Raw genomic sequence first — 26,481 nt, forward strand, 5'->3', positions numbered from 1 at the left:
GAATGGAAGAGGAAATTAGGAAAAACAACAGGTTTTTTTAAGATAATTTTGCACAGATCAGAGGTCCTCGATCGTTAAATTAAGCAGCACCAGAATCCTTCTACGCTGCCTTTTACACTGCAGTCTCCTCACTGCTTTGTTCTGCAACATCGTTAGTGTAAAAGGTCGACAGACAGAACGGGTGTTCCTCCTCTGAGCGGCGCTGAAGGTCATCTCAGAGGAGAGATGACCTCAGAGTGAACGGGGAGAGAACGGGAACAGAAGGCGACGTATTGATGACCTCACCGGGGATTTAAAAAGCTCAGGAAGTTCATCCAAAAAGAAGAAGATAAAAGGACGTAAATAAAAAGTCCTCCAACGAAAATAAAGACAATGAAGTGAACAAGTCTTTTTCTTTTTTTTATTCCAAAAATGTTTAGGGTAAAATAAACTGTAAAAGATACAACATAAGCATCCAAGCAGAATGGAAAGAGAGAAAACAAACAATCACACGAGCCTCAGTAAAGCAGGAGTGACCCCGTCCTTCTGGTCTAGGACTATAAACCGGGTCTGGGACTGAGAGGTGAAGGTCGCGGGGTCGGGACAGAACCTCTCTCTTTCTGTTTCACGATCACACAAATAAATCTGTCTAAATCAGCCGTCCTGGTGTTCAAAATGCAAACAAAAACACTCAGACTCTCCCCACGCCACCGCCGCCGTTTGAGCCTCGCGTCAGATCAAACGTTTGTCGGAGGAAACAGGAAACGGCTACGCTCAAACGTCTCAACGCAACGTGAAGAAATACAATAAGGCACTTCGCTAGACGAATCCAAACTCAACAGAAATCTAAAACGCGGAGGCCAAACGAACAGAACCTTTACTTGTACAATCAGTGACGAGGGCGCGGTCACCCCGCTAAAGGAGAGGAGGAGGTGCTGAAATAAAACAGACAACTGAGACCAGGAATGATTTCTGAAAACTCCCAAAAGTGACTCGAAGGGTGAGTAGACCAACGTAGTGCTGCCTCCTACAGTCCGTGAGGGGTAACTGCACATAATCATTTATTACCGGATAAAACATCAGCATCAGTTTATCATTATTATGCTCCGGAAGTGTTTTATTATGTATTATAACTAGTTTGACAACTCTTAAAGCAAGTGTACAAGTCTTATAAATGCTAAACGTGTGTATATATATATATATATATATATATTTATATATATTTATATATATATATAAAAAGGAAAAGACACAGGGAGAAGTCTGATTACAGAGCTGTACACATGGACGGCTGCCGAACTCGACATTTCAGACTTTAAAAAGGAGGAATTTTCTTTTCAGCCGGGAAGACCGTCGCAAATATTTGTTACCTTTTCAACAACAAAAAAAAAAAATGTTATTTCTCATCCTTTAATCTTATTTGTATCCTTCGGAGACACCCATTAGAATCATTTGCAAAAAAACAAGGCCAAGATGAAGAGAAAAAAAGAGCTTTCCAACGTGAACGCGAACGCGAATAAGGAACAAATTCAATCCAGCGTGTTTGATCCGGTCTGGCAGGGACGCCGTGGTCTCCGACCTAATCAGGAATAACTGAAAAGGAAATATGCCACCGAGATAAAAATGGCTTTTTCGGTGCGTTTTTTCGGTTGCTGGGATTATCTTGTTGGATGTTTGTAAAAAAAATAAACCTGAACTGAGGGCAGCGAAATCCTGCAGCAACTGAATTCCAAGGTTGGCTCTGTATCGAACAAAGAAAAAGAAGAAGCCGGCGGTTTTGCTCTCAAGGCCTAAATACGAGGAGGCGGGACACGTCTTCTTTTTTTTGTCCGTCCCGGAGCTCCGAAGCATCGCGGCGTCCGGGACCCGTCTGGACCGGCGGCTCGGAGGAAGGCGGCGAAACAAAAAAGGAAAAGAACGGTGGCGGCGTTCGGCCTCGCGGCCCAACATTCTTCAGTCTTATGCATGTTTGAAGAAGGAGAGTCGGCCGGTATGGATGTCTACAGACATTACAGGCTCGCCTTTTTTTGTGACGGGGACAAAAAGGGGACGCGACAGACTCCCAGAATGCAGCAGTAATGAATGTCTTGAAGAATCTACAGTGAACTTAAAGGAGTTTTGTCCAGACCATTATTGTCTTGCATTGAAAAGTTATGTCCAGGAAACAAAACAAACAAAAAACGATGTCCTAACTTGACACTTCACGGATGCAGGTGGAGGAACAGAAGGGGGGGCTGGGACCAGAGCTGGATTCAGGGTTTGGGGGGGCAGGTGGACTGGAGGGAACCTTCTTCTCAAGTCATTCAGGAGCACGTCGTCTTCCTCCCTCCAGCCGGCGCTCCCATCCTCGACAAAGCGCCGCCTCCTCTGAAAACGCCGACTGGTGAACCTCGCCACCCTGCAGAGGAGGAGGAGGGGCTAGTGGTTGACGAGACCCTGCAGCATCATCATCAGGCGCCGCGCCCTCTTGCTGAGCGGGCTGTGGGGGTCCTGCTGCAGGAAGGCGAACAGCTTCGGTCTGACCTGGGCCAACACGGAGGACATGTGGTCTCGGGTCAGCGGGTCTCCGTGGTCCAGGTTCATCACGGCGTCCTCCAGGTAGCTGAACAAGAGAGAAGACTCGTTAGAACCGGAGGACTCACAACTAGAGGCTCCGAGTCTTTCCTCGGGTCGTCGTCAGCCAACGGAACCACCTGGTGGATGGACCAAAATAAATCTGCAAATTAATCATAAACAAAACAGCGTATTAACCCTTATGAACCCGGACCCATTTATCCAGGAAGGAAATACATTTATAATGTCATTAATTCAACTTTATTTTTAGGTTTCACCCCCACGATTACCCTGGTCCAAAATCATTCACAATATTATCTGACATGGCAGCAAAACTTAGAAAGAAATACTGTTATCGTGCCACGAATAAGACAAATCTTTTCTTCGTGAACGTGCTTTTTAGTCAAAAACTATCTTAAATAAGATGCTCATGAATCATAAAAGGTATCCAATGATTAATATATTTCAAAAATATATATTTGTATCCTGTATTTAAAAGAAATCAGGATCTATTTTTCACGTTAGTGAGTTAGACGGCTTCTTAAAGTCCCGATATTTACAAATATCCCGATAACGAGAAATCCCCCACGATTAACTTATTGTTAGTGTTTATCGTGATTGAATCCAATTATATTTATCAATATTTATTGTCTTTTTAGCTCATATTTCTCTTGCTCTTCTAACGTGTCTATAATTATGTGTATGGATTTTAATGTGCTCTGCTTTGCTGTCAAAAGCACTTTGTTTTTAAAGTTGCTATATAAATAAAGTTATGCGTATTAGAGCACCTTTAAAAGTCTAAAACTTCGTTGTGTTTGTGTTCGACGTGGAGAAAAAAGAAGTCTCAGATCTCCGGCTTCGTTCACTCGGATGAAAGCGCCGCGAGGTCGACTTCCGACCCTTTGGAGCAGCTGTCGGCAACCGAGGGAGGACGCCTCCGTCAGCGTCTCAATTATCTTTCACAGTTTGAATGTCAGCCGGCCTCGCTCGCCCCCGCCGGCCTCGCTCGCCCTCGCCGTGGAAAGCCGAGAATTACTTTCTGCTCAAAGAACGACGGCGGCAAGAAATTAGAGTTACACCGCGACCATCTGCCCCCCGTCTTCACATTTAACTCTCCATTCATGTTTGCAGCCGGATATCCGCCATCTCTGTCTGACCTTCTGCCTTCTTTAAACCTGATCCCGGGCCAACCTTAGACCTGATCCCGGGCCGGCGTCAGACCTGATCCCGGGCCGGCGTTAGACCTGATCTAGGGCCGGCGTCAGACCTGATCCAGGGCCGGCGTCAGACCTGATCCAGGGCCGGCGTCAGACCTGATCCAGGGCCGGCGTCAGACCTGATCCCGGGCCGGCGTCAGACCTGATCCAGGGCCGGCGTCAGACCTGATCCAGGGCCGGCGTTAGACCTGATCCCGGGCCTTAGAGCCTCTCTTTGAGATTGTTTATGGTTTCTTCTAAGAAACTACAGAAAAAGGGAAGTCTCCTTTAAGTTGAGCAGAAACAGAAAAATCAAATCAATGAACTGATTGACTTGCAGTTTCTCACGAGAGCACGGGATATTTAAAGTATGGAAGATGTTGAAAGCAGTAACAGTCTATCGTGCCCCCCCTCCAGACCTCAGACCTGGACCTGGACCACACCCCTGCTGGCCTCATCTCTCTCCCTCCAGATGGCACAGATTTAGATTATATACTAGCAGCAGGAGGCAGTGGCTGCAGCGGATCCTGACCGAGGTGTTTTTAGGGTTTTTAAGGTTTTATATAAAAAAAAAAGGTTATGAATGGAGGTGAGGCTCTCTGGAATAACAGCGAACGCTGACGGAGCAGGTCTACAGACGGAGCAGGTCTACAGACGGAGCAGGTCTACAGACGGAGCAGGTCCGGGGTTGGAGTCATGGATTTACAATGGAGATGAGGTTTACCCGAGTCATGGCTGCCGTGTTGTAACTGGTGTGAGACACGATGTGCTGAAGGTGATACGAGACGCATGCAGGTGAGATTGATCAGTGCTGTCATTGGTGAGGTTGTATTAACGACAGGTACAGCAGATTATCAATAATTCTGTGATTGTTTATTTTCCAGTAGGATGCTTTCCATACGACACCGATGATAACAATCAGAGTCCGTCAGCGGCCACTACGGTCTGTGGTCCCCCAGAGGTCTAGATAGTAGACCACATTAGTCCAGAGACCAGACCAGACTATGTGGAGGAACCAGAGACTGTCTGTGGTCCCCCAGAGGTCTAGATAGTAGCCCACATTAGTCCAGAGACCAGACCAGACTATGTGGAGGAACCAGAGATGGTCTGTGGTCCCCCAGAGGTCTAGATAGTAGCTCACATTAGTCCAGAGACCAGACCAGACTATGTGGAGGAACCAGAGACTGTCTGTGGTCCCCCAGAGGTCTAGATAGTAGACCACATTAGTCCAGAGACCAGACCAGACTATGTGGAGGAACCAGAGACTGTCTGTGGTCCCCCAGAGGTCTAGATAGTAGACCACATTAGTCCAGAGACCAGACTATGTGGAGGAACCAGAGACTGTCTGTCGTCCCCCAGAGGTCTAGATAGTAGCTCACATTAGTCCAGAGACCAGACCAGACTATGTGGAGGAACCAGAGACTGTCTGTGGTCCCCCAGAGGTCTAGATAGTAGCCCACATTAGTCCAGAGACCAGACCAGACTATGTGGAGGAACCAGAGATGGTCTGTGGTCCCCCAGAGGTCTAGATAGTAGCTCACATTAGTCCAGAGACCAGACCAGACTATGTGGAGGAACCAGAGACTGTCTGTGGTCCCCCAGAGGTCTAGATAGTAGACCACATTAGTCCAGAGACCAGACCAGACCAGACTATGTGGAGGAACCAGAGACTGTCTGTGGTCCAAACAACAAGGTCTCTGCTGTATTTATGTCTAGATGACCTTATATGGAGTGTTGATGGAGCAGCTACAATGTTAGCGTAGCCTAGCACCCATCAACCAGACTCCATTCAGAAAACCAGCGTTTTAACAGTAGTTGTCTTGTACCTAACAAAGCATGACTCAGCACTTTGTAAAACTTGTCAGCATTACGTGGTTATTCCGGCATCATTTTAATCCGTTTATTGTAATTAAAGCACAACCAGATTGTTTATTTTGGGTTCATCCATTACGTCCGGGAGGTGAACGCCGTGAACCTCATTTCTCACGTGACCGCGGGTGGAAGTCGGTGGAAACAGACAGTGTGATGACCTCACCTGATTTTGAGCTCGGAGCGGGTGGAGAGGTTGGAGGAAAGCTGCTGGATGAGCGACAGCAGCACGGGCTGGCTGAGGGGGCACGGGTGCTGCCCGAAGACCTGCTGGGAGTCGATGGTCTCGCACACGTAGAGGACCAGGTTCAGATCCGTCGCCGACAGAGCCTGCAACGACAGAGGGGGGGTTCAAAGCCCCAACTTTAAAGAGAGAGACTTAAACGGTCCGGATCACAGTTCACGTCTAACGGATCCATTTACTTTAACAGTTCAAACAGTGTTGAAGAGAAACTCCTGCTGCTGGAGGCCTGACCGTTCTTTATAAGAACAAAAACATTTCATGTATTACAAACCGAACAAACCCTTTCCCATAAGGCAACAGGTCACAACGGGCTCTGAATCTGAAAATACGGATTGTTTACTTTCTTGTTTCTTTCTTTTGTTTCTCAGAAAGTGGAAGGGAAAGTGATTCCAGTGCGTTGAAATGCCATTTTTAAGAGTTTTAAGCATATTTTAATGATCATCGGGATGCTAATCACAATTATTTTGGGCTTAAACACAAGGAATTACACCCTAATTTCAGATATATAACTACAAATAAAATATATATAATATAAAATAATAAAATATAAATACAAAAATGAGTCCGCACACAGCCGGATCCCTGCTGGTGTACGTGGGACAGTCAGGGTCCCTACACCTTTAAATTAAAGGACTTTCCAGGTGCATTTCCATGCTTTTCCAGCCCCTTCCAGCTGTGGTAAACTCCATATTGGTATCAATCCAATGGTCAGTATTCAGTCTACTTATGATGTCACTTGTTCATCACATTAAATGAGATGTTATTGTCCTCTAAACAACCAACATGATGTTTGGAGACAGCTTTTTACAGAAGGACCACAAATGAAAGGAAAACTAATTCCACTAACAGATCCACAGAAATATAATCACCAACTATTTTCATCATCTGTTCATCATCAAAAGTCATTTTTCATAAAGAAATGTCAGAAAATGCTGTTTTCAGTCCCTCAGATATGGAGATCTTCTTTTCTCTGTTCTATCATAGATGTCATCACATACAACACACATTTCAAGACCTTTAGTCTACATCCAAGCACTTTCCAAACCTTGAAAACACCACACTAACATCCAGGTCTTACCTGCTGGAAGGCCTGGTTGAGCTGGCCCTGCTGCAGCAGCTGCAGGATGTTGGCCTGCTGCGTCTGGTAGTCGAGGTGCGCCGTGGGGACGGGCGTGCCCGCCGCTGACCTCATCGCCTGCATGATGCTGGAGGTGACCGCCGCCTGCTGCTCCTTCATGGCCAGGCTCACCTCCCCTTTGACGATCCGCTGCACGTGGCTAAGAATAGACTCCTGCAAACTGGGGGAGAAAGAGGGTTTATCCTCCATATCATCCATTATTCTGCTGTTTCCTAAACTAAGCATGAATATAATGCATGTTTGAAAACATTTACAAAAAGATCTATTTTTGAAAAGTACAGAAATGAGGAAGGTTAATGTAAATTTCTATTGTTCTAATTTCTATTCCTTGATATTCTTGTTTTCATGCATCTTTAAAATGTTGCATTTTATTGGCTTGTTTTAATCTTTTTCTCCAATGCTTTTAATGTTTTTTTACCATTCAAAATAAATAATAAACCAGTACTTTGACTCTCCGAGGTAAAACTACCTGGCTCTGCAGCCGTTGTCACTCCTTTTTCAGGAGTTTCTCAGACGACCAACTACTTCCTCTCCGCTCCGACAAATCTATAAACTCTAGAGGCCACGAAATTAATTGCAGAGGGAACGAGAGACTTGATCGAATTTATGTTCCTACATTAGCCTCCGAATTAAGACTTGCTCTGCAGACCGTCACACACCTCGATGGGCTGCGATCAAGCTGCTGGCAGCTGATACCATATCTGCTGCTCCAGATATCTGCGTGGAACGTCAGTCAATGCAGATCGGATCAATCAGGGCGAGTTTCATCACTTACCAGCAGGATTCTTTTAAATGTGATGCTCCACTCAGAGGACTCAGTAGGCAACGCCAGTGTTTTTCTTACTTTAGGATTGAAAAGTGAAACCATGATTCTTTTGGTTCTTTTTTTTATTTTTTTTATATATATATATATATATATATATATATATATATATATATATATATATATATATATATATTATATTTTCTTTATTTATTCCATTTTATTTTAATGTTTCATTATTAAAATTATTATTATTATTTATTTTTTTGGTTAATTTATCATTATTATTATTCCCTTTTTTATTTTTACGATGATTATTATTTTTTTTTTATTGTATTATTTATTATTGTTATTTAATTTTTGGGCAATTTATCATCATTATTATTCCCTTTTTTATTTTTACGATTATTGCTATTTTCAACACTATCTTATACCTTTTGATGTGTATGTGCAGATAGATAAACACGGGAGAAAGAATAAGTAAGCATTATCATTTATTTACTGCTATTATTTACTTAGTTAACATTAAATCCTATTGACTTATTATTTGTATACAATTACCCGTGTAAATGTGTAGATTGGATATCCATTTATTTTTTTTACGTTAGACACTGAAGTATTAATTTAAACTATATTTTTGGGAGATATGTAAACATGTTAAATGACAGAAGGGGCTGGGTACATACTTCCCCACCATCATCTGGATCTGGTGCTGGACCTCGGCCCGGACGTTGGTGGTGATGTTGTTGGTCAGCTGATCGGTGGAGCTCTGGAAGCTGTCGATCATCTGCTGGAGCTGGCCCACCACGGGGTCCCGCGCCTCCTGCTGGAGCTGCTTCCTGGTCTTCATGTGAGTCTCCAGCTGCTGGATGTCTACGAGGGGGGAACGGAGGGAATCAGTCCCTTACTTATTTTATTTAATGTTTTATTTGTTTATATGCATCTCTTCTTTATGTAAAGCACTTTGAATTGCCTTGTTGCTGAAAGGTGCTATACAAATAAAATTGCCTTGCTTTGCCTTAAAAAAGGATCATAAGAGATTTACACAAACCTCCCTCATGTTTACCAAAATCACTTTATATATCTATTTATTTTTGTCCATTAATGTAAGAGAATGTTCCTGGAAATATTTTTCAAGGTTAAAATCATCCTCGAGCTCAAATTCCAGTTAGTGGTAAGCAACTATTTTTTCCAAAATATAATTAATATATTTTCAAGAGTAGGCAATGCACGAGTTAATGCACAATGTTAACACACACTTTATGACGACCTTGGAAGACTCCCAAGGTCGTCCAGGAGGGCATGAGCAGAATAAATAGTCTGCCGATCAACACATCAGTGCAGGGATTCAGTGAAAAGGAGATTTTACAAAGGATGTCCCTGAGATCTTTTTTTGTTGTTGTTGAAAGAGATGGTTATTGAATAGACTTCCAGATAAATATTTCCAAGCCTTGAAATTGGAGGTTCTAAGTAACAACCAATAAAGTGACTAAAAAGGTTCTATCAATATCTGTATATGCAGACAAACAAAGAGAGCCTTACATTCTTGTGTGCCTTGTTTAAAGCTGTCGTTGATCTGCTGAAACATGGACTGGCAGCCTCGTTCGAAGACCGGCAGCACGATGCTCTGGAAGGCGTCCTTGTAGGCGGCCTGGATCGGGCCCTGCATGGCCTCGGCCGCCGCCCGGCCGATCGCATCCGTTGTGTTCTGGAGACAGGAAGTGGCTTACAGTGAGGAAGTGGAGAGGTGGGGCGGCGTGGTGACGATTCCTGACGGGACGCGCTTACCTTAGATTTGACCACCTTGCTGACGTTGTCCTTCAGGCTGATCTCCACGGCGGTCAGCTTGGCAGCGACGGTGCTGCTCAGCTGACCCGTCACCGGCTCCAGGCTCTTAGAGATCGCTGCAAAGGGGAAAGGAAAAGCAGGACAGATGAGCAGCAACTCCCCAGTAATGAGGCGTGTGATCAGGGCTGCAGGACACGAAGAAATAAACATCTTATTCTCAAATTCAGAGGGCAGGAAACAAAGTTTGTCAGCGTCAAACACACCTCAGCTACCTATTTTCTTCTTTTATGCCTTTGGGTGAGCATGAAAATAACATTCAGGGTTCCTCCACGTTCTACAAAGTCACATTCAAGCACCTTCCAAGCATTTCAAGGTTCATTTCCATGCTTTTCCAGCCTATGTCATCACATAGAACACACATTTCGTGTGTCTATTTCTTTCCATGCTGCACCAATGCATTTCACAAAGCAGATAAAACTATCAACGTTTAGAGCGAATGTTGACCCGATCTGTCAGATTGACCTTATTAAGGCAGTTAGCCATGACATGACCTCATCGGATACGGGTTCTTTGTTAATGTCCTCGTCTCAGCTGTCTGTTAATTCAGTCACAGCTGGCCACTCCAGTCTGTTTTTACAGCCGCAGCGACACATAAACTTACATAAACCAGCCTTTAATCCTATTAATACCTCACACCGACGGCTGTGGAGAGTTTGGCTGCTGGAATCAGAGAGGTTCTCGACATCTCGTACCCTGAGATGAGGTTTGATCGTTACTAATTCATTTGCACCACGTCTCACTCCTTCTTCCTCTCCTTGTTAATTGCTCAATAGACTACAAATACCAGGGGGGTATAGCAACGCTCCTCACACACACAAACAAGTTCACACACCTTCGCCTCAAACAAACACTCACTGCATTTGAGTGCAGAAATATAGTCCCAAAAAGTTGATGCATCACACCAGAAAGGCGTCGGTGGACGTCGCTTTATTTGCCAAACATCAGACATGGGCCAATAAATCATCCCTCATCCTCTTTCTGCTCACAACACTTCAGGCGTCTGCTTCGCTGCACAACGCCTCCAACAATATTGTGAAAATGACTTTATAAAAACTGAATACAGAGAGCCGTGGTGGCCAAGAAATCGTCTTTGCTTCTATAGAACCACAGAAGAGGAGGTGAAGAAATGCAAAAACCGAGCATTCATTTAGAAGTGGATGAAGGCCAAGGACACCAGACTGCTTGGATTTAAACTTAAAACTCCAGTCTGTGACTGGCAAACAACTCGACGGTGCAACAGCGCCATCATCTGGTGGAGTCGTAAACGTCCGTGTGGTTTTCTTACCCGACGGCACGCTTTTCTTCATCTCCTCCCGCAGCACCTTGTCCATCCGGTTGGTGAGCGCCGAGCCGAGGCTGTGGCCGAGCTGCTGGCCGAGCTGCTCCTGGAGCTGCTGCTGGTGACTCCGATTCTCCGCCAGGACTCGCTCCAGTCGGCGTTCTGAGGTCGCCGAAAGGTCAAGGCTCACACGACGTATACGGGGGAAGCAACAACTTTGCTGGGAAAGCTGATAAAAACCGGTTTACACTATGTGTGACGTAAAATTGTAAAATGTAAATGCAAATCTAGCACATCGTGCAAAAAAAAAAAAGCTCCCATATTCTCTACTATATATAAAAATAAATATACTGGAAAAGATTCAACTGAGTAGAAAGAGGTGATGGTGATGTACATTATTATTATTTTTTTAAATTGTAATTTTACTGTGAATGTTTTTACTGAACTGTAAAATTCATTAAAGCTGTTTTAATTGATCGTTTTTACTCTTATAGTCTTGTTATACAGCACTTTGATAGAAAGCGATTGATAAATATATGTATTATCAGATTTAACATTCGCTGACTGGTAACGCTGCGATGGATAGTTATGAGATGGAAGAGAATGTGTTTTGCTTGAAGAGTCAGTGGCAAAAGTGATTAAGTCGCAGTTATTTAGGATAATTGTGATATAAAACCGTCGTCCTCTAGTTTTTCACCAAACGTTGCGATGCGGAAGGATACGTTCTTGTTCGTGGTGGCTGGTGAGGACGTGCTCCACTTGGGCCATGATGGTGCTCTGCATGGCTTCGATCTGTCCACGCAGGTCCGTTAGCTCCCTCTGCTGGCTGCACAGGAGCATCAGCAGCTGGTCCTGCACCTCGGCGTTCATCTGCAGAACGGAGAGCATCGAGGTGAAGCACTGATGTCAGTAGATGAGAGCCCAAACACCACTGTGGCAGTTAATAAATGATCTCCTTACCTGAACAGAGTCCATCTGTCTGGACTGAGACGATTCTCTGAGAACAAAAGGGGAAAAACAATGACTCAAGTATTACGTTTATATATTCTGCAGTTAAATCGGCAAATGTTTTCTGTGAATGTACCTTCACAAGGACTTCATCCACTATATCTTTACATTGCAAATACTTGTTTGCTGCCATATTAATTCTCTGAATGTTGTATAAAGTTGAAAGAATGTTATTAAAATAAAATGAAACGACCCAAGCTAAGGATACATACCCGTCATCTTTCTTGGTCTTCCTCTTCACCTTGGGCGAGCCTCGTGGTGAACTCTTCCAGTCCTTCACTGGTATTCTGTGAGAAGAACGAGATCCACAGTTTCCTGAGGACGCCGCCAGGCTGGCCACCTCATCGTCGGGGTCACTGGGGTCAAACACACGAGTGAGGACGGCTGCTGTCATCTACGTAATCGTCTGGGGAAAAGATCGATAAACGCTGCACTTACCTCTTCTCGGCGCCGGCGTCCTGACTGTCGTTCTGTGAGAGGTGATAGGAGCGCCGGTGGTACGGCGAGCTCAAGTGTCGGTCATTCGACTCCTCTCTGGAACTACGACACACACGTGATGTGATTGGTCAAAGTTTCTCACAAACGTCAACACACATAAACACACCTGGTTATCTTGTAAATGTCATCTCTTGCCCGTCTCATGCATCTTCTTGTTCATGTGCTGCTACTTGATATTTATAATAAGAAGAGGGACAACGATTTGTTCAAGTGAAAGCGCTGCAGCTGTAAAATAAGTTCCTTCTGGGAATGTGAGAGAATCTTTTAGATAACACGAAGCTCCACTTAGTCACATGGGAAAACCGGGTCCAGATAGAAAGTCTAAACACTAACGTAATGGTCAGATATTGTTCTAATATATTCACCAGTCTCCTAGCCCGTTGTCCCGGAGACTGTTCCTGGTTTCCCTGGTGATGTCCGGGGCCGCCGGCCATGGCGTGTGGCTGATGCCGCCGTCCGAGGAGCCTCCACCGGGGTTCTCCTGCGACAAGGCGTTCTCCAGGAGAGACGGTGTGTGGCTGAGTCTGGCCTCCGACTCCGAGGCTCCGCCCACCGGCCCGTCGGCTCCGCCCAGTTCGAGGGCCAACAGCCTGAAAGAGAAAAAGAGTTTGGTTTTAAATCCATGCTTGTATCAGGTTTAGAGCATGCATTTTAGTTTCTCGTCACGAACGTACCCGTTGTTGTTGCTGTTGGCCGTGCGCGGCGAGGTGAGCAGGTGCAGCGCCGACGCTGCGGACGCCATGCTGTCCGTCTGCAGAGCCGACAGCGGCAGCGGCTCCAGGCTGGACACGAGTCCACGCTGCAGCTGCATGGTCTGGGAGGCGATCTCCGGCATGTCCTGGGACATGGCCGTGGAGGCCGAGGAGATGACGTCAGGGGAGCGGGCTCTGGTCGGAGAGGCCATCGGTGGCAGGAGGGGAGAGTCCAGAACCTCGGGGCTGTCCAGTATGAGGGCACCACTAGGGGGCGCTAAAGCCTGAAGGTGGAGATGAGAAGCTGTATTCACGCAAGAAACACGTCGGCTGGAAAGTTCGTCTTAATTTAATTGCAGTAAACGTATAAAAAATGATGCCGAAGTAATGCTCATGCTTTGTCTTTTAAAACGCTGGTTTTCTGAATGGAGTCTGGTTGATGGTGCTAGGCTACGCTAACATTGTAGCTGCTCCATCAACACTCCAAATAAGGTCATCTAGACATAAATACAGCAGAGACCTTGTTGTTTGGACCACAGACAGTCTCTGGTTCCTCCACATAGTCTGGTCTGGTCTCTGGACTAATGTGGGCTACTATCTAGACCTCTGGGGGTCTGGGCGTTTACCTGCAGGCTCTCCAGACCCGGCAGCAGCACGGCAGAAGAAGGTCTCGGGGTGCTGGTGTTGGTGGAGGACAGCACCAGACTGCTGCTGCTGCTGTTCTCTGCTCGGCTCGGACTCTGACCGACGTCGTCCATCGCTCTGCACACAGGAACACACACACACTACAGCAGGAGACTACGTGGGCGTGTTCATCTATAAATAATCATTCTGAACGGAACATTAACAGAGGAAGAAAGAAGCTGATGTTCTGTAATGATCCAATTTCCAACTGAGAGAACAGACATCGTTTAAATTAACATTTCGCCGTCTCTTAATTATGATTTCCTCTCTTGCATAGAAGAGCTCACCTGCTGATCGAGTCAGAGTTGCTGCCGATCGCCGTCACGATGGTGAGACTGCTGGCGCTGCTGCCAGGAGAGGCCGGTACCTGGAACGAAACCCGAACCAGCACAAATGAAAGGTGGTCTGTAAACCACGTAAATGAGGAACATCTTCCCAAGTCCTATTATTTGTAGAGCAGCTTTTCAAAGACTTTATCTTTTTGAGTTTAACCTTCATAAGTGATTTATGATTTAAATGATATAATGCAGCGTTTCAGCCTCGTACCGAAGTGCTCGGCGTCATGAAGGCATCGGGAGTCATCAGCTTGGTGGCGCTGCCGGCGCCCGAGCTCGACAGGAAGTCGATGGGAGCAGGAAGCGCCGGAATCTTCCTCAGGTCGGTCTGGGAGCCGCTTCCTGATTCCTTGTCAGAGCTCTGGTCCGTGAGGACGTCTGAGAACCCTGCCGGACACACGGAAACGTTAAAAAGACTGCTTTGTCTGTGCAGCCGCGTCTTATTTATTTATTTAAATCGACACTGACCTCAATTTTACATCCTTTTGATTTGACGTTTATTAGATTCAGTGTAATTTGCATAAATACTTACCAAACCCATCCTGAGAATCAGAATGGGGCAGGAAGCCCGCAGAGCTGGAACCCGAGTAGGGCTGGAACCAGATCTGGACGTCCTGCAGGCTCCTGAAAACACACACACACACACATATTAGGACTCCCCAAACCTCACATAAAAAGCTCGTCTTTGCTCATTTTGAATTTATCATCATCGACCGTCTTTAACCAAATTAAGGACAATTAAGCCAAACAAGCAGACGTCCGACTGTGGGGGAAGAAATCTTACTTGGTGTGAACACAGTAGAGTTTAATCTGGATTCCTGACTTGGACTCTGTTGGTCCCTGAGTGCCCTCTAGAAGAAAACACATGCAAAGCAACGCTGATTATCAGGATCAATGCTGCGACACATTTAATATCCACTTTCAAAACAGAAAGAGAAGAGTCTGAGAGCTTGTTTTGCCAATATCTGTAACATCTTTGGAACATCCTAAGGAGAACACGCCACGTAACGATATTATCGGGAATGATCAGGAGGTCGCACCTGTGATCAGACTCTCGCTCTCCTCCTCGGCGGGGAGGACCTCGGTGTGTCGCAGCCGGCTGTGGGCGACGTCTCGGACCCCAAAGCTGAGCACCGGGTGGGTCAGCAGGAACTCCGACACCGCCGTGAAGGTGGCCTTGCCTTTCTCCTGATCCTGTCGCAGCTCCATCACATACAGAACCTGGCGAGGGACGACAGGAAGCCGGGTTTAGTGACGAAGAAGTGATGACGACCTTCGTCAAACTGATTCAATTTACTTAGTGGAAGTTCTCAAAGTGACGAGGAAGGAATAACATAATAATATAATATCTAATTATTGTTGGACGTTAGCCGACCTTCCTCTGCACGTCAGTGAGGATGAGATACTCGGCAGCGAGGTCCAGACTGGCCTTCAGACTCGGCAGGACTGAGGAGTTGAACAGGTCTGGAGAAAACCTGGAAGATGAAATATTAAAACAAATATGTAAATGAGTGAGTTAACCTTAGATAGCAGGAATAATCATCCACAAAACTCCTAACTCTCTTTGGTTTAGTGCGATAAGTTAAACCTTTATTGATCCCCAGAGAGGGAAACACAGACAAGAGTAAAGAGTATAAAATAAGAAGTATTTATATACTATATATAGTATAGTATATATATATATTTATTTATTAAGATAATAATGTGATATAGAAGTATAGTATGGGATTTAAAGGTACAATATGTAAGAAATCTAAAGCAACTGGCTGTAAAATCATCCTAATGTCATAGAGACTCAGGAATAATGATCATATAACATACTGAACTCACCAACAACAACAGTACAGCCAAAATATTCACATTTAAAAAAATATTTTGCGGACCGCAAATCCTGTTTATGTTTTGAAAACATGTTTTGGCACGTGGCGCCACCCACTGGCGTCTACAAATCATTGCAGTCAGTAGAGTCTCAGCTGCCGAGCAACCACGGGTTGCCAGTTTCGACTGAGCTACAATGGCGCAACGAAACCCAAAAGACCTCGTTATGATTCACAAAAACGCCAAGATAAAAACCGAGGCAAAGCGAGGGTCTATATAGGCGATGCATCTGAACGGTGGAGACAGTAGAAAGCTGAGAGGAATTTGAAATCGGATGCAGGATTGGCTTCTCTTCTCCTAGACAGGTACGTTGAGCTTGGCTAACTAAGTTAGCATCATAGCTTGACGGAGTGGACATTTCTAATACTTTGAACTGTCAAGTAACGTTATTCATTTCGATCATAGAAACAAACGTTAGCAGCATAGACGTCGGAACTAGGGGTGCGGCCGACTCAGGGAGCGGCTCCCGGTCGGTAAGAGCGCAGATCCCGGCAGTCACCGAGGATCAACAGCTGAGTGGCGGAGGCTCCGCTTTTATGTCAGCGTCATAACGCTTTTGGTGCGAGTTTAAAACAGTAGGTTTACTTCAAAACACGAGCGTCAGACGCTGTCAGAGCGTTAATGAACAGTGTTTCAGAGCTCCCCTAAATGTCTCAGGTAGGCTTTCAGGTAATTGAACAGCGCCTTCCGGGTAAAAAAAAGACGACGCCTACGGCAAAATCTGGAATGAAAAATGGCCCTGTTATTTCATCCCCGAATCCCATTCATAAACACAGTATCTAATATCAGTTAACGAGTCGTTTTCCATTTTTAAAACGAATAACGGGATACGAGTCATTTTTCCATTTTTCGTTCTTTTATTTTGAAGCGAAAAACGGGAAACGACTCGTTATCCGTTTTGCGATTGTTGACTTCAAAACGAAAGTCGGATGGCTGCAACGTACACGGACCGTTTATCCACTTAATCATTGTGTGCGTCTCTCCCCCGACCGCCGTCCAGCTTGCTGACGGAGGATACGCCAACAGCTCTGGCAACCTCGAGTCTGGAGGGGAGGGGGTGGAGGGGGAGGCGGATACGACTCGTGTTTTGAATTTGGGTGTAGTAACGTTTTTGGCCACATTCTTACATATAGCGCCTTTAATATAAAGTATGAGGTTCAATGTGATAATAATAATAACAATAATACAGTGTAGAATAGTATGTATTAGGCATATCCTCACAAAATAATTGTGATTCTTGAAATTATCCCGATTAACATCAAAATATGCTTAAAACTCTTAAAAGTAGATTTTTTTGTTTAGAATAAAATATTTTTCTTAACTTTTTTTTTTTTTTATAACTGAACATGTTTTTTTTGTGAAAAACAATAAAATAATCTTAAATAAATGGATCATAAATCATGAAGTCTCCCTGTATAAACTTTAAAACATTTTTGGAACTGTATTTTTGACTTCTCTACCATAACGGAGAGCTAGACAGCTTTTTCAAGTCACTCCTGATGATATTTAGGATTATCCCGATAACGGAAATTCACCACGATCAACTTGATTATGAAAATCCACCAGTCCGGTCTTATAACACAGGACCCCGTGCACCAAAGAGGCCTCCGACCTCTAAAGGCGGAGTAAAACTCGAACCTGATGGTCTGTAAACAGGTCCAGGACACCGTGCACCACACTTTCAGCTCCTGGTTCTGATCCGCTCCAGTGATCAGGAACCGCCAGAAAGGAACCCTGCAAGGAGGAGGAGAACGTGAAACCCAGACCCTGCGTCTGAACACGTGCTTCGTGCGGCGGCGTGAACTCACTCGGGGTCCTGCCGCTTGTGGTTGTCGCAGAAGAGAAGGCAGGAGAGGGGACGTCCTCCGTGAGGACGCAACTCGTGGAGACATCTGGACGACCCATAGCAGAGAAGTGGAAATACAACGTGGGTAAAAACACAGAGGCGAAGGGCCGGGAAGCGTTTAAAGATAAACGTTGATGCTTACCTCGGCTTGTCCTGCGACCCTTCGATGTAGATCTGCCAGAACTTGATGTAGCCGTCGTGGCTGGCCGTGGCTAACACGGTGCCGTCCGGAGACAGGGCGCCCTCGCTGACCCGCTGGGGGGATCAAACATTAACTTTTAAAATACACGGAAAAACCAACTCACTACCCTCGAGTCATTAGGGACAACAAATGTCCACCTCCAGAAAACTGCTGTAAGTGAGATTGTTGCTTCTAGCGGCCTCTTTGGCGGTAGATGGAACTGCAGGCGAGCCTCATCAGTGTTGACTCTCATCTGCGTGATGCCTTCAAATGCTCCACACTGAAAGGAGCTCCGTGGTTTTCCCTCGTTGGCGTCACTTTGATTGATTGATTGATTGATTGATTTTATTTGGTGAATGCACAGAAAAGAGCACATAAGCACTTACACACCGAGTCATCACCGAGGATAAAAACACAATAAAGCTCTAAGGCTTATTTCCACTGTGGTCCTCACAGACACAAAAAACAAACAAACTAAACAAAAACAACACTAAAAATATAAAAACAATACATTAACAGGGAGACAAAAGCACAAAAGCATAAAATCTAAAACAAAAGCATAAAGTTTAAGCTTTCAAGAAACTCTAAGTTTCAGGAGGAACAATGCGGTTTTCGTCCTGGCCGTGGAACACTGGACCAGCTCTATACCCTCTGCAGGGTGCTCGAGGGTTCATGGGAGTTTGCCCAACCAGTCCACATGTGTTTTGTGGACTTGGAGAAGGCATTCGACCGTGTTCCCCGTGGCATTCTGTGGGAGGTACTTCGGGAGTACGGGGTCGGGGGCCCTCTGCTAAGGGCTGTTCGGTCCCTGTATGACCGGGGCAGGAGCTTGGTTCGCATTGCCGGCAGTAAGTCAGACCTGTTCCAGGTGCATGTTGGACTCCGGCAGGGCTGCCCTTTGTCACCGGTTCTGTTCATTATTTTTATGGACAGGATTTCTAGGCGCAGCCGTGGGCCGGAGGGGATTTGGTTCGGGAGCCACTGGATTTCATCCCTGCTTTTTGCGGACGATGTGGTCTTGTTGGCTCCTTCAAGCCAGGACCTCCAGCATGCCCTGGGGCGGTTTGCAGCCGAGTGTGAAGCAGCCGGGATGAGGATTAGCACCTCCAAATCTGAGGCCATGGTTCTCGACCGGAAAGAGGTGGCTTGCTCCCTCCAGGTCGGGGGGGAGTTCCTGCCTCAAGTGGAGGAGTTTAAGTATCTTGGGGTCTTGTTCACGAGTGAGGGAAGGATGGAACGTGAGATTGACAGGCGGATCGGTGCAGCGGCTGCAGTAATGCGGTCGTTGTATCGGTCCGTCGTGGTAAAGAGAGAGCTGAGCCGAAAGGCGAAGCTCTCAATTTACTGGTCAATCTACGTTCCTACCCTCACCTATGGTCATGAACTTTGGGTCATGACCGAAAGAATAAGATCCCGGATACAAGCGGCCGAAATGAGCTTCCTCCGCAGGGTGGCGGGGCGCTCCCTTAGAGATAGGGTGAGGAGCTCCGTCACACGGGAGGAGCTCAGAGTAGAGGCGCTGCTCCTCCACATCGAGAGGAGCCAGTTGAGGTGGCTCGGGCATCTGCATCGGATGCCCCCTGGACGCCTCCCTCGGGAGGTGTTCCAGGCATGCCCCACCGGGAGGAGACCCCGAGGAAGACCCAGGACACGCTGGAGTGACTATGTCACCCGGCTGGCCTGGGAACGCCTTGGGGTCCTCCCGGAGGAGCTGGGGGAAGTGTCCGGGGAGAGGGAAGTCTGGGCGTCCCTGCTCAGGCAGCTGCCCCCGCGACCCGGTACCGGATAAAGCGGAAGAAAATGGATGGATGGATGGATGGAAACTCTAAGCATCAAGAAACTTTCCTTCTTCACTTCCATTACTTTGGACTGCAAGTTGAATGGTCTTCTTTTTTGTTGTTGTTTTGGTCTGCTTTTTTTTTTTTTTTTGCATAAATCTCTGAAACAAATTCCTGCTTAAAACTACCAAACATTTAAATAATTTTCAAGGAGTTTAAGCCTTTAAATGCCAGTGTGATTACTTCATGTCACTGTTTAATTTTGGGAGGCTGGAGGATTTTAAATCAGTCTCGGATATGTCAAAGATGATCTAAAAATATTCTTTTTTTTTTTAGTTTTTGTGTAGCATCAACAATGTCCACTTCCAAAAACTGCTATAAAAGTAGTACAGATTCATATTTTTATGCTTTTTTAAGTCGATAATAAAAAAAATCCTAATTTAAAGTGTACTGCATTGCTGACTCCTACCTGGTTATGTCCTTTGATTGTGATGAGGCCTTCTTTTACGTCCGAGGCATCGACGGGCCAACTGCTGTGGTTGGCTCGCAAGACCTCCAGGTCCCAGACCTCGGCCTAGATCCAGATGGGGGGGGAGACACAATTATGAATGCTTTTCTCCCCTCCTGATGCGATAGTGACACCAAACACTGGCGTTACCATGTCCTCGTGCAGGAGGGCCAGAGTCTGGCTGGTGTCGTCCTGATTCTCCTCGTTGTCCTCCTGGATGAACGGGCACCAGATGAGGCGCCGGTGGGAGTTCAGCGGGGAGTCTTCTGGGCGTCGGATGTGAACCACCACCTGATCGCTGTGAACCCGGCTTCAGGAAAATTAAACGGAAACTGTGGCAAAGCAGGATGGATTACCACAAAGGTTTGGGTAGAATCACAACCGCTGAGATTATTACGTTTTCTATTATTCACTGTGCTACCTTTTCTGTTCATCTACAGCTGCTGAATGATTTTTTTTGTTGTTGCAGTAAAAACTGAATAAATATGAAATAAACAACTACAACTCCAGAGACACTCGTAGATCCTCCTACACACTCTTTTTTTCCCTCTCTCTCTCCCACACGTCCAGGATACAGTATCTTGCTTCCAGTGCAGGTGAGTTGCCAGACCATGAGGTTGCCGGCTTCGTCCACGCAACCCAACAGGGAGGAGTCGAGGTGGGCGAACGCCAGATCTGTGACGGCGCCGGTGAAGCCCTTCAGCAAAGAGCGCTCGGCGAAACCGACACTCAGGACACGAATCATCGCATGGTTGTTGGCTCCTGATGGGGTGAGAGAGGCATTGTGATTTATGCAACTATGGCCTCAAAAACATCCGTTAGTGCAGAGGGATTATTATGGGAAAGGATAAAACCTGGAGTCCTCTCACGTGCACACCAGTTTCTCGTGAGTAATACTTTCTACCCGAGTTCACGTTAACCAAATATTTCCCCCGTTTTGACAGACTGGAGACACATTGCTGCAGGATTTCCTCCCGGAGAAGCGAGAGTTTTCAGGGTCGGGAAATCCCACGAGTCTGGCCAGTCCAGGTTCAAAATTCAGAACAAAATAGGACACCATACGGGGAAAATATTATTAATATAATATTATCATCTGCGTGAAAATGTACCGCTCTGTTGCCGTTGTGTCTTTCTCTCCATGCTCTTAAAAATCTATAAGATTGTCCTCTGTTCTCAATTCAATTAAAAAAATTAAATAAAACACACACACACACACACACACTACAGTGCTGTCTCAGTCCAACATTAAAAAAATGCATTTATAAAAGATAGAAGTCATAATTTCCATAATTCACAAAAATATTAAACTAAAATTGAAATGTCCTTCAACTCCTATTTGGTAGCTTTTAACCTTTTTCATAACATTTTCACACACACACACACTTTATTGTCAGATTTAGATTTGAATTAAAATGAGTAACCAGAGTAACAGGGTCACCATTTGCTTCATTCTCTGCTGCAGGATACAAAAACCCATCCACCTCCACCTTTATGTAACTTGTTAAACACCACCTCAAGCAGAAGAAAATGTCATGTTTCTACGCTGCATCTGAGTGTCTCTATTGGCTGGTAGGAGTACTGCCTCTCACCTCGGATGGCGTAGGCCAGGAAGGCGTTGGACACGGCTATCAGCCGGCCGTAGTAATACTTGTGTTCCCAGTCGTACTTGGCAACAGGCTGAATCTTCACCTGTGAAAAACAAATGTACAACATTAAAATACGAAGCACTTCTGTTATCATTTATATGATTTCCTTTTAAGTTAGCTCTGCTCATCTCGACCAGCTCCATGCATTTCCATTTCTTGGCATACAGGTGTGTGTTGTTGCCGATGATGTGGTCTCTTCCTACCTTGTTGCTGCCCCGAGCCTTGCTGCTGATGCTGGAGTCTTGACTCGCCACGACCTCCACGTTGTTGGAGGTGATGGGGATGCAGGTGGAGCCGTCATCGCCGGAAAGGCAACTGGAATTTCAATTGAAAAGTTCAATATGGTTTTACTTTATTAAAAAAAACAACATTTAGTGTTTATAAAAACGTCTGCAGACGAATAGAAGCGAGACATCTCTGAGATTGTGCTGCATGTGATTCTGGAATGTACCATTCAGTTTTCTGGATCATAACACTTACTAATTATTACTTATTTTCATAGGCATATCGTTAACAGTACGTCTCACCATAATCACTGGCTTCCTCATTGGAGACAAGAGGTGCTTCTTCACAGAATAATAAAAATAACCAAATAATAAGTCCTCCTCTCTTGCGTTCAATTTGTTTCAGGTTTTGAATATAAAGAGTAAACAAGATTTGGGTTTAAGAAGACACCAAAGAGCGATTCTAAGAAACCGACTCACATGATCTGACACTCCTGAGCGCTGCTGAGGTCTGTGGAGATGGGTCTGGAAGAGTCCGACATGGTGGTCCGGTCGGTGCTTCCTAGGAGGCCTGCTGCTCCCAATAACCCGTTCAGCTCTCCGTTAAAAGACGGCATTCTGGGACCGTCGCTCGACGCAGCATCTGAGGGAAAAGACATGGAAGGTAGGAGTTATGGGATGGGACTGTACAACGATGTAAACCTGGCAGGGGAGTGAAAACCTGCAAAGAGGTCCTGTTTGTTATGGAGGTTTCTTACTGTATTATTTCACCAAGAGAAAACAAAAACATTTTAAAAATTCACATTTATAGTTTTAAAAATGTCCAACCAAAGCCACACACATAAATATTCATGGGAAAAATGTGTAATAAAATATTTGCAGAAGCAAATGTGATTTTAAGTCGGTTCTGTAAAACACGAGGAACTTCCATGAGAGAAAAAAACATGTCACCATCATCTGCATCCTGATGATACTACAATATCAATCTGTCACAGCAGGGAGACTGCAGGCGGCACCATTAACCTTTATAATGACTTCATTCAATTTACGCTTAGCCGGTCCAAAGCCCTGCTTATGTGCTTGCTGGCTCACAGCCATGCCTTTAAAAAAAAGGGACGCTTCAGTCAAACAGAGCCCTCATTTATGTTATTAATTACACCGACTCTGCACCCGCAACGCCAAATCCAAAAATTAAAGAAAAGAGTCATTTGAGTAGTCTGCCATCGATTTCTATTGCTAATAATAGAGATCCACGCCTATTACAGAACCATAAGAAAAAAAAAGAACAATATGTTCAGATGCAGAGAAAGTATTTTATTACTCACCTGAAATGTTGATTCAATCATACACACAGTTATTAAAAAATAAAGCTGACAACACCTTTTTATGTGATTAAAGGTGTTGCCATCACCTTTAATCACATAATGAGAAAATAACAATCGTCTTTCTTTAATTGTTTCTTCCCCTCAGCAGCACATAATCCTATCTTTTATTTTAATTCCCTATCTTTTATACATATTTTTTATCAGAAGGTACAGGGAAGAAGGAGGGCACTGACAATAACTAGGTTTTCTCTTGTTTATTTACTTTATTTTTTATTGCTATTGTTGGTAATATGTACTTATGTAAGTAATTTGGCTATTATGTTTGTGAATGTGTTAAATGTATTACTGAGTAGCTTCTTCCTACTCCTTTTCAAACATGTTCATTTAATATTGTTTTGATTGCTTCAATATTTTCAAAATAAAATATCGAAATAAAACCATTCATATTATGTGCTTTTGCTTTGTCTGTCCAAGCACTTTGATAACTCTTGTTTTTACAGGTGCTACACAAAGAAATGTATTATATTATCATATAATAAAAAGGATATAAAAAGTTAGAAGCAGGATAAACTGGGGGAAACATCGAGTATACACTGTGTATACTATTTCTCCATCCTCCCTTAGAAGCCAATCACAATAATTGTTAATTTCTGACAAGTGTAAAAAAGTGTAATATTACTAGAAATCCCAGACAAATGTTTAAATCTGTGTGTTTCCAAAAACAGCGACCATCTACGCAGTTATGGAGGCTGAAACCCACTCTCGATAGCAGGAACATTCAATCCGGTTAATGCGGTGTAAACACCCATACACACACACGTGACTTCACCGCTTTGGGGTCACAAATGAGCAGGTGCCTTGAGGTAATTACGATTTAATTAAAGGAGCATTTTCTCTACTTTTTTCCCGGCAGCAACGAAACCTAGCTTTCCCTTTCCCCCAGAAAATATGACTGAGAGACATAAGTTAGCCGGAAGGTTAGCTCCGTTAACGCAGATAAAAAAAATACTCGATACAAAAACCTCAAAACTAAACATTAAGTGAGAAAATACGTGTTAAATCTACGGACATACAAATAGCGTTTCCGTTAGCTGCCGAGCTAACTTTACTCCAGCGATGTTGCGCGCTAAATCAATTCACGTTAGCTGCTAACTAGCTAGTTAGCATTAGCATCTGCGGCCTAGCCCGCTTCTCATCCCCGGTCCCCACTTACCGGCGCTGTTCCCGGGACGGTCGAGCTTGAGGATGTCCCGGAGGTGCTGGGTCGCACCCTCCATGTCTATGTTAGAGTTGGACGCCATGTGTGAAAGGTGGGGGAGGGGGGGAGGAAAAGGGGAGAAAACTGGGTTAATTTTAGGGGAGGACGAGAATGATTTCTTGTTTGATGCGACGCTGCTGTCAGTGTTCTCCTTAGTTCACCCAGAGCAACCGTCTAAACTTCCGGTAGGGTCCGCGCGCTGCACGCTCCGCGTCCGCGTCGTTGTCATTGGTTCCTACCTCGACGTCTTCTAATTACACAGCAAGGCACGAGATCAGTCACTTTCTGACCATTTTTACCTTAAAATATAATTTAAAAAAATTAATAAAATATACATGTGTGTATATTTATATAATAACATTATTTGAATTATTTATTAATTTAACAAAATCCAATCAATACATATGTACATATAAATATATACATGTGTATATTTATATTTATTTAATACAATTATTTTATTTATTTAATAAAATCCAATCAATATATATGTACATATAAATATATACATGTGTGTATATTTATATGTACATATATATTGATTGGATTTGATTAAATCTTTTTTAATTATATTTTAAGGTAAAAGTCAGAAAGTGACTGATCTCATGGTTTGCTGTGTAATTAGAAGACGTCGAGGTAGGAACCAATGACAATGACGTGGATGTATTAATTATATATTAATGTATAATAATACAATATTAGGCCAATGAAATTCCTAGATGACATGCAGACGATACAAGACTGGTATACACAATGACCAACCCGTTGGCTTTCTGTACATCTAACTTCCTCTGAGTTGTCGATTAGCAACACTGGCGCACCTCAAGGAACGATACTGGGGCCATTCCTCTTCACTCACTGCAGATTTCCGGTTCTGGTTCGTACCGTCTGTGAATGTTTTTCTAATGACTCCTCCACTGTTGGATGCATCAACACAGACAACGAGGAGCAGCACAGATGACTGATGGAGAGCTTCGTTACATGGTGCAACAACTATCAGCTCAATAAAACAAAGAGCTGCTGGTGGACCTGCGGATTAACAGGAGCCCCCTCATCCCTGGTTACTATCCAGGGGCAGGAAGGGAAGAGGATGGACTCATACAAGTACCAAGGGGTCCTAATCAATTAAAAAAAAAAACTGCCATCATGCTCATGTGCGGCTGCAGCGTTCTCTTAATAGTAGAAATGAGCCCTCATTGTTTTGGATGCACGTAAACGGGTGGATTATCGAGTCTACTGGGACCTAATTTAGCATTTTTTTGTTGCATAGTAAAAGGACTTCGTCATTCCTGTCACTAACAGAGCCCTATGAATCCTACCAGTCTACTGGAAACCCCTATATGGCCTATATGAAACCCAGCACCCGAGTTTGCTATCAACTTTTATGATTGATATGCTGAGGCAACTTTATTTATTTTAACGTAACAGTGAAGAAGTGTTTTTAAATTAAATATTGTGAAAATGTTTCTTATATTTTATATACACTATGCAGTAAAATTACCATTAAAATAAACTTGCTCTTGGAAGTCTGTGACCATTTCCGATTTTCTTGATAATGAGAGCAAATTATTGAACTTCTGAAACATCTACAGTAACCCTCTAGAATATTTGGTTTCAGCTTTGGCCTGTCATGACTTAATGAACGCAACTAATAGGGTGCATTTTATAATAATATAGACAAACTGTGTTTAATGTGGCTCGGTCGCATCTGAACCGGCACAAAAATCCACTTAAAAGGATCAAAATATCAA

General features: G+C 44.5%; 1 protein-coding gene across 2 annotated transcripts; it reads right to left on the bottom strand.

Annotated features, from left to right (window-relative positions):
• Positions 1 to 388: 388 nt before the first annotated feature.
• Positions 389 to 24,887, bottom strand: edc4 (enhancer of mRNA decapping 4). Of its 2 annotated transcripts, none has more exons than XM_084016731.1 (30): positions 24,686 to 24,887; positions 22,628 to 22,790; positions 22,127 to 22,238; positions 21,867 to 21,966; positions 20,853 to 21,039; positions 20,428 to 20,575; positions 20,239 to 20,343; positions 17,953 to 18,065; positions 17,773 to 17,856; positions 17,603 to 17,698; positions 15,462 to 15,561; positions 15,127 to 15,307; positions 14,871 to 14,937; positions 14,619 to 14,710; positions 14,298 to 14,473; positions 14,039 to 14,118; positions 13,694 to 13,829; positions 13,050 to 13,351; positions 12,741 to 12,965; positions 12,316 to 12,417; positions 12,090 to 12,233; positions 11,830 to 11,866; positions 11,592 to 11,739; positions 10,876 to 11,031; positions 9,531 to 9,646; positions 9,285 to 9,450; positions 8,429 to 8,615; positions 6,920 to 7,139; positions 5,764 to 5,927; positions 389 to 2,581 (listed from the first exon to the last, which is right to left on the bottom strand). In XM_084016731.1, the coding sequence occupies exons 1-30, from the start codon at positions 24,771 to 24,773 to the stop codon at positions 2,398 to 2,400; spliced, it is 4,179 nt and encodes a 1,392-aa protein (XP_083872857.1). In that variant the 5' UTR covers positions 24,774 to 24,887; the 3' UTR covers positions 389 to 2,397. The 2 variants fall into 2 exon arrangements, with proteins under 2 accessions (XP_083872857.1, XP_083872856.1); XM_084016730.1 differs by having other exon boundaries at positions 17,773 to 17,863; positions 17,951 to 18,065.
• Positions 24,888 to 26,481: the final 1,594 nt, after the last annotated feature.

This window comes from Eutrigla gurnardus (genome assembly GCF_963514095.1).
Source record: "Eutrigla gurnardus genome assembly, chromosome: 9".
NCBI classification, from domain to species: Eukaryota; Metazoa; Chordata; class Actinopteri; order Perciformes; family Triglidae; genus Eutrigla; species Eutrigla gurnardus.